The following is an 8826-nucleotide window of genomic DNA, read 5'->3' on the forward strand; positions in this document are numbered from 1 at the left end:
AGTGGCCTGAAAAAGAATAATTTATTGGATTGTCTCCTATCTTATTGAACACTCTCTCCTTCCTTATTCTGCTCTGCTCGTAGACGCTCCAGGCGTTGAGCATTTCTTTTCAATAGAATCCTGCGAACGTTCGCTTTTTCAATTTCAGCCATTTCATGCCAGTTATCTATCCTAGACATAGTTCCGTCTTCATTAACGACTATTAAGAAACATAGCAATAGGAGTAAATAGCTATGAGTTTATATAATTAAGTAACACTCGATAAATATTTTTCTTTTGAAGACTAAATTGACTTACCAACAGGCCCTAGAATATCCAGCTTGAGGTCTTGGCCATTGACCTCCAACTGGTTAGCGCCATTGTCAGCCTTTCCTGGCGCAGGTAGAGCTAGTACAGTCTTGTTGCCATCCTGATTTTCATTATTACTGTTGTTTTGCGAATGAGATTCCTTAACAGATTGCTCATGTATATGCTGTGTTGATGAAGGCGAAGTTGACGACGACATTCTGTAGAATGTGATGTGTTTCGGGGCAGTAGCAGTGACAGTAGAGGATGGGAAAATGGTTCTTGAGAAGAGTGTAATGCTACGAAGAAGCATTTGTTTTGGGAAACAATAGAAGGAAAAGGAATGCAAAGTTGATCACAAAAAAAAAAAAAAAAAAAAAGCTGTCAAAATAACTGAGTATTTCAGTGTCTGTGCGGTGGACATTTCCACGCGATTCTGGAGATTTCTTTCACTGTCCTAACAGAGCATCATCTCACAACTTGGTAAGAGCTCACATACACACTGCAACAAGGATTTTTTTTTTTTTAAATTTTATTATTGCTCATGTGCACAGACAAGATTATGGTACAGTATGCTGAGATCTAGCGGATACGCGCGAAAATAAAAAAATCTGGAAAAAGTGCGAAAGAAAAAAAAAAATACAAGTGGTGCAGGAAAACTAAAGTACAGATGGCTGGCTTTTTTTTTTTAAGAGCGATGAGCATACATGCCTGACATGGGGTTCGGATGTGGCAAGCGTGCATATGGGTGGTGATGTGACTGACCATGCTGTCGCTGGTAATGATATGGGTTTTCACCATGAGAACCATGTCCTAAGCTAAAGTTACTCAATCCATCATAGGTCAATCCCAGACCAGTAGAATGTGGGCCATAGGGCATGTGGGTTGGATGCTGACCCCTGCCCCCCAAAGAAACAAACGGAGACGAGTATGAAGATGGTCCCCCAATATGAGCACTCAAGTTAAGGGCTCCATCCATGCTTGGATTCTTGATTCGCTTTCTGGACAAATCCACCAAGTGGACTGTCTTTTCGTGTGTCCTCAGATTGTGCAATTGTGTATAGGCTTTGGTGCATCCCCCTTGTGTACATTTGAAGGGCTTGAACTTGAAGTCTGCATGAGCGGTCTTGATATGCAGAGCCAAGGACTTGCGCTGTGAAAAGGCCTTGCAGCAGCCTTCAACGATACAATGAAATGGTTTAAGCTTGATCACAGGCGTGTGTCCTGTCCTCTCATGAGACTTCAAATTGTGAAGTTGTGTATATGCCTTTGCGCATCCGGGAACAGAGCACTCAAACACTCTTGCTGCAATGGCTTTGCGCGGGATCGCATTTGTGCGTGGTCTCATCAGGATAGTCGTTGGCGAGTCTGAGTCCTCTTCTTCGCTCTGCATCTGCGGAGGAGCCGTAAGAGCAGCATCAACAACTGTTCCAAATGAAGCGGAATCAAGTGCTGTAGTCAACGACAGAACTCCGCTGGATGCGACGGAAGAGGAGGTTGAGTTTACAGAGTTGGTGCGAGTTCTGTAACCAACACCGCGCTGGAATTCCAAGGATGGAGTGCGACTCTTCTTAAAGTTGACACGGATAGGACCATAACGAGAATCAGTGTTGGTGCTCCCATTAGCACTCGTAGGCGCCATGGAGGGTCCAACTCGACTATAATCAACGTGGGACATGATCGTAGGAGTCTCATGCATATCCATAGAGTAGGACGAGGGCTGGTACTCAGACTGGAGCATGCTTGTGGGTGATAAAAGAGGAATACCTCCCATGGACGGCATACTGGATTGCTGTGAGGCTACCGAGGGCTCACTACCATGTCCGTGTCCGTTAGTATACGAACCAATGGCCGAATTTCTGTTAGATTGAGGATAAGAGCGTTGGTGATAATGGCGATCTTGTTCTAAAGGTTTGGTAGGATGATGAAAAATAAAGGCATGTGAGAAGTTAGTTGAAATGAAAGGAAGAAAGAAAGGAAGAAAGAAAGAAGAAAAGAAAATAAGAAAGAAGGAAGGAGGCTTGAATTCAACTTTAAAGTTTGAGTGAACAAACAAACACACACATCTCATCATCAACGGAATTAGAGTGCCTTTTTTGGGAGTGAAAACAATAATTATGCATTTGAAAAGAGATGCAAGATGAAGATCCAGATCCATAAGCATAGATGCAACTGGCAATGGAAGACAAACAGAGATAGAGAGGAAAGATGTAGAAAAGATAGAGATGTTGGCGTAGTATTGATGACCGTGGGATAATTTAGCAAAAAAGGCAACTGAACATAGCCCTTGTGGTCACTTAAAGTACGTGGGTGGTGTGCGTATATGGCTTATTCTGTGCTGGCACTTTTCAGCTCGTACAACTCATAACGCCCGCAGATCAGCGGAGCCCAAAAAAAACCTACCAAGTATCTCTTGCTGCATATGCAAGTTATCTGCCGACATGCTAGCCACCCAGACCTGAGGCTGCTGATGATTATCACTAATGATTTGAGGAAACAAAAATATATCATGTCAGAGAACATTTAGCGTCTGGGATGGAGCTCAACGTTTAAGGATTATTTTGAATCCCTTTTTTTTTTTTTTTTTTTTTTTAGCGTGTCCTTTATTTTGTTTACCTGCATGGATAGTGGGATGATGCCGATCGGTTGTGTTTTGGCGACGACTCATCATTAAATGGAGTATAATCAGGCGTCGATGGAGACAGAGATGACTGCGATGACAATTCATCCACAGAAGGAGCTATTACAAGACACAATATTAAAGAGAGAATGCTTTAGTAAGTCTATGTATTCTTCTTGTGTGGTTGGATGTATGTTTTTTTGACTTTGAGGACTAGGTCATGCTGTCATGAAAACACTGTGCTGGGTCCATTTATAGCTGAGAGCCCTTTGTTTTTTTTTGTTTTTTTGTTTTTTTGTTTTGACAGGTATTGTAAAAGAACGAGGCAGGGGAAAGGATTTAACAATGAACAGAGGGGGTAACAGCGGAGCGGACAAAAAAAGAGAGCAAATGCGGGAGTAAAAAAGAGCACGAAAAAGACAGTGACGAAAAGAGCAATGGAGATGATATGGCCAAATGGACAAAAAAGGCGAATACGGATATAAAATATAAAGTGCATGCAATATGACAAAAAGTCCAGAGGAATGATAGTAATATTAAAAAATAACAATGAACAACAATAATAATAAAAATTACGTACCATTGCTCGCTGTCCAGGTGGAAATGGCTGGGATCATCCCAACTGCATGGGTGCTCAATGGCGAAGGCAGCTGTGAACTAACCGTTAACTGATCAGGCGATGCTGGAGCATGGAATGTGGACGAAGATGTTGCTGTTGATAATGCAGGTGAAGCAACTCCGTTGCTGCTGTCGTTATTACTGACATTACCGTTATTCGAGTAATCATGATTTTCTGACGATGTGGCTGTATTGGATGAGAGCGATGGCGTTGATGTGGACGATGTCGTGGATAATGTTGATGTTAGTGTAGGAGTAGGTGTCGAAGCATTCGATCTCTGCTGTTGCTGCCTCGCATTATAATGGTAGGAGTTATGCTGGTGATAGTCATAGGAAGCATGATAATTACTCGCATATTGGTTGTTCAACTGCCGGTTCATCATGGGATTCATCAAGTCAGAATCTAGGGTTTGGTGCGGCTGCTGGTAAATGTCAACTTGATGTTGAGTAGGAATGGCCTTTTGCAAGTCTGAATGATAGCTATGGTTGTCATTTGAGCCGTGGCTGTGCTGGGGAGAATTGCTATATGCTTGCGATTGCTGTTCGTCATGGTAACCAGATTGGGACGAGTTATAATGGTGCTGTGAAGACTGTTGACTAAATTGATTGGAAAGAGGGCCGTTGCTTCCTCCATTGCTTAGACTGCTGCCCATGGCAACAGATCCGAGTGAATAGTAGGCCGCAGGGATCTGGACCTGGACTTGAGTATTATTGGAATGCATATTCGAGAATACTATAATAGGAATATATAAGGAGGAATGGCGGCAATGTTTATCTAACTTGGTGAGTGTGGTGTGATTGTAAATGCCGTCAATGTTGGCAATTGGTATGAGATCGGATCAAATCAGATCGATGGTAGGACAAGCCAGATCAGGGTCTGTCTATTGAATAAGCAAGCACTCAGTCGCGCAAGTTTAGAAAGTGATAGCGCTCCACAAAGTGAATTTGTTCGAAGATGAGGGTGAAAAAAGCGAGAACGAAGAAACCAGGGTATAATTTCAGAGACGATAAGACAGTGAAAGAAAAAATAAATCAGGGAATGGGAGATGCAAAAAAAAAAAAAAAAAAAAAAAAAGGAAAAGGGAGAAAAGGCGAGACAAAATGGAGAGTAAAGAGGGCCTTAACAAAGCGGGAATAAATGATCTTTGGAAACAACGAATTGAATCAACCCGTTATTTCAAGAAAATGTTCAGAGATCGGAAAAGTCAGAAAAGGGGGAGGGTAAAAGGAAGAGCAACAACAGAATCGCAGAGAGTAAACTTTTTTTTTTTTTTTTTTTTTTTTTTAGTTTTAGTTTGGGCAAAAAGACAACGTCTTTTTTTCACATTGCACACTTCCCATTCAGTGCTGCAAACGCAGGTTGGCTAGTCCAATAGTTTAAGGTCCCAAATCCTCCTCTTACGGAGGCTGGAGCCGTGTCCCACCCAGAGCATTGAATAGGAATGAGTTAATATTCTTATAGTTACCTTTCGGTTTTCTTTTGAAGAGACTATGACTTGGCGGTATACGAGTGCAGGTGTAAAGGGGCGTGTTCCAAAGAGACTGGCAAATAACAGAATAGGTTTTAGAAAAAAAAAATGGCTAACAGGGAATAGGGTGATGATGACACGAATGACGCAGAGTCGGGCTATTGAATTGGTCGTTAAAAAAAATGGGACAATACGAAGTGTGTGCGATGAAATTGTGTGGGTGAAGAGCGTGGGAGGAGTTGAAGAGGTAGATGGTGGGGAACCCAGTGAAATGGAGTGAAGTGGAGTGAATAGGCGAAATCCTTTTTAATTTTATTTTTTTCCTTGTGTTTCCTTTCTCAGATGTCTGGGGAGAGGATTCATCAATCCTTTTATACAAAAATGAGAAGGATATTCCTGATTTTTTTTCTTACTCTTTTCGTCTTGGTTTCCTTGAGCATTCGATGCTGCAACAAGATGAGTGCTTTGATTCATTTCTTTATTTTCTCTTCTTCATATTTTGCTCTCTATGAAATGTCGTTGGTTTATTCAATCGTTGGTTTTAATTCTCTCATATAAAAGACAAGTATAATATAATAGGAATATATAAAATATATTAAATTCTTACACATTAAATAGATGTATTATATATATTCAGATTGATTTTAAGGTTTTACTTATGATGTGTACATCTTTGTTTTGTTTGTTTATAATGCAACCTTATTTTCTTCGTTTCAAAAAAGGAATGTCTCTATTTTTTGCGCTGATATCCTCTTCAATACCACCCTCTCTCTTCTGCCTAGAACTGGAAAGACCATATCCCATATCCCATATTCTATGCACTTCGCAGATTATAGTGGATGAATATATATCAAATGGTGCACGTAGAAATATAGAAGGGCATTTTATGCGTATGCGTAGAGATCATGTTTGGGATGCCGTTCTTCTCGCAATACCATATTTTGGAATGGTATGTAGCTTTTGCACTTAGCCGTTAGCAGTACATAACACATATAGCAATTCGAACCTTCCGTTGACTCCCTTGTCCAATGGAGCTTGAGTGCCTTTTTTTATTGTGAGGCCAAGAACACGGTAATCAAATAAGCTAGGAAATATACTCTTATTATTTTAGCCACGTCAAGAGTTTCTTTCTTGTCGTCATCCTTAAAGGCCGCTCTTCGGTCGCATGCTAATTCGCGATAATGGGGAAGAAAGCCCTGTGTATATCGTCCTTATTTTCATACCCCAGTTGCCAGTTGCTACTCCTCAACTTTTTATGTAGTTTCCATGGCATAAACAAAGATTTTGAGATTTACACTTAGTAAAGGAAATTGTTTACAAATCCCCATTGAATTTCTAAAGCGAGTAAGTAAGGGTATGCATGTCTGGAATTATCAGGAATTTATTTTTTATTCCTATATAGCCAATGTAGCTTGGTAGCAGAGGTTTTAGAAAGACGGGTTTTTGGACTTGGTCAAAAGCAATCTTAAAGATGAAGAGTTATTAAAAATTTTATCCATTTTTCTTACGCCTGGGAATCAAGCGACAAAAAGAAAGAAGAAATACTTCAATCACTTCTCCGTAAAGTAATTGGCGAAGTCCTAGGTGCCTGTATCGAGCAAATGAAGAGTGCTGTGGTTTTTTTTACGCGTCTTCAAGGAACATCTGCTGGATTGAAGATAAAATTAAAAGATAAAAATAAAATTAAGAAATAAGTAAAATAGGCACGTTTCGGATAGTACATGAACATTGGACTTGCTTCTCCTTTTTCATCGTTTTCAGCAACAAGTACATGTAATGGACTTCCCGCCTATACCTCAGTCTTCATACTCCATGCACCATAACCATTATTTACTATTTAACTTTGACTCCTCGTTTCTGCGAAACGTGTATCAGTCCTATAATGATGAATATAAAAAAGCAATGTATATAATATATATATATATATATATATATATATTATGTATTTAGTAAAAGCTAAAATATGCTCTCATATTTTTCTTACAACATGGTTTGTTGAAATTCTGTGAATAAAAAATTGTCCGGTCCACGGTGCTGCATACATACTGCTCTGTGCCAAAAAGAGATACGACGGAGAAAATATTGTGGAGCAGGAACAAGGAGAATTTGTTGAAGAAAGAGCACATCATTAAGATTTGCATTGATGTAATAAAGCATGGAACATCGGTGTTGGGCGAGAGCAGACTATATGGTCGATTAAGGGTCATAGTGTGAGTGGTGTCTCTATCCTTTCAATACGTTGCCACTATGCAATGCACTCAAAAGACTGACATTGAATATAGCATGGCTATTTTACAACACCACAACATTGTTCTCGCTCTTGTATAATTCATCCGTCCCAATAGAGATAAGCAACGGCGAAGCGGCTCTTTCAATGCCCTCCAATGTCAATCCAAAACGAACAACTTCTACAAGAAAAAAATTAACCAATTAAGAAAGGATTGGACAACCACAGATCATGGGGAACATACACTTAAAATTATCCATTCGCGGTTTTACTTTCTTTTCGTGTTTTATATTTAAATCAATGAAATCATTATGAAAAAAGCAGGGGAATGAGGAAAGTAGGGTTGAGATCATGCAATGTGAATCATTGAGTATAGGTGGATAAAAGAGAGCTGGTTCTCCAAAAACGTGCTTAGATATTTTCGTGTTACAAGCATACACCATGGAAACATCCATCTGTTTCGAGAAAAAAGGACACTTTTACGCTGCAACATTGAATCATTCTCAACGCCATCGCTCTCGCTTCGTTATTTCTATCCCTAGAGCATTTATTGTTCTTTAACATTTTCATTGGCACATCTCTCTTCCGTGCCATTATGAAAAATAGGTGAAAGTTTTACAGAGTTATAGAGATGAACTACAAATCAGCTATTCTAGGCGCATCTCCGACCTTTTTTAAAACGCTAGGTTTATTTTCTCCTTTATTCACCTCAATTACTAATTGAGTATTGGGGGCAAACGTTTCGTCTTGGCCTTTACAGTATCTACGTACTTTATATTTTTATTTTTAGCGAATAGGTTTAAATAAACATAAGGCAAAAAAAAGTCTTTTCTAGCTATATTAACAAAGTCATAGGAGAACTGTATTGAGATGTACATATGTTATATATATAATATATTAACGAGACAGATGAGGCACCGAGTGATATGAATATGTGGAGAAAGAAAAAGTAAGGTTCGTATTGGGCTTCGCAGTATCCGTTTATTAAATGCGTACCTGTATCTGACCTGTCAAAAGAAACTTTACAATGAAATGACCAAGAGGAAGAACGGCGATGATCGAAACAATAAAAAAACTTTAGGATCATCAAATGGACGCGTTCAGCACAAAAAGTAAATCTTCCGACGCTTACAAAGAAATGATCCAAGCATCAAAAGCTTTCCAAGGTTTTCTTAATTATGAGCCATTTTTCAGTTGATTTCAGCTATTGGTCCTACCACGATCTCCCCAAACTCTATTAATTGAGTCCGCGCAACTGTATTAGTATCAAGAAGCTTTTTTTTTTTTTTTTTTTTTTTTTTTTTGCTAAACTCTCCGTTTCAATAAAGATACTTTTAGTGATATATACAGAAGTACTTAAAATGAGGGCTACATGCTCTGAAATGCTTTGTATATTTCAGCCCCCGTTTTTTGTCACAGGCTTGCTATTATTAAGCCATATAAAAAACTTTTTTTTTTTTTTTTTTTTTTTGGTTGCAATCACTATTTCCGTTATGATCTTGCCCCACATTGTCCTATAAAAAAGATGATAATGCAACAGTGACAGCAAATTGCAATAAGACGAATAGCTGTAATTAGACGAACTGCTGTGATACAAAAAAAGGAAA

The 8826-nt window shown here is 39.2% G+C and overlaps 2 protein-coding genes across 2 annotated transcripts; both read right to left on the reverse strand.

The window, feature by feature from the left end:
• Window position 1: 1 nt before the first annotated feature.
• BCR41DRAFT_350178 (hypothetical protein) lies at window positions 2-630 on the reverse strand. Its single transcript, XM_022023620.1, has 2 exons — window positions 298-630; window positions 2-199 (listed from the first exon to the last, which is right to left on the reverse strand). Exons 1-2 carry the CDS (start codon window positions 596-598, stop codon window positions 42-44), a joined length of 459 nt encoding a protein of 152 aa, XP_021883138.1. The 5' UTR covers window positions 599-630; the 3' UTR covers window positions 2-41.
• Window positions 631-937: 307 nt separating this feature from the next.
• On the reverse strand, window positions 938-2249 carry BCR41DRAFT_350180 (hypothetical protein). The gene has a single exon (XM_022023621.1). The coding sequence runs from the start codon at window positions 2066-2068 to the stop codon at window positions 974-976; it is 1095 nt and encodes a 364-aa protein (XP_021883139.1). The 5' UTR covers window positions 2069-2249; the 3' UTR covers window positions 938-973.
• Window positions 2250-8826: the final 6577 nt, after the last annotated feature.

Source organism: Lobosporangium transversale, assembly GCF_002105155.1.
Source record: "Lobosporangium transversale strain NRRL 3116 chromosome Unknown BCR41scaffold_11, whole genome shotgun sequence".
In the NCBI taxonomy this organism is placed as follows: Eukaryota; Fungi; Mortierellomycota; class Mortierellomycetes; order Mortierellales; family Mortierellaceae; genus Lobosporangium; species Lobosporangium transversale.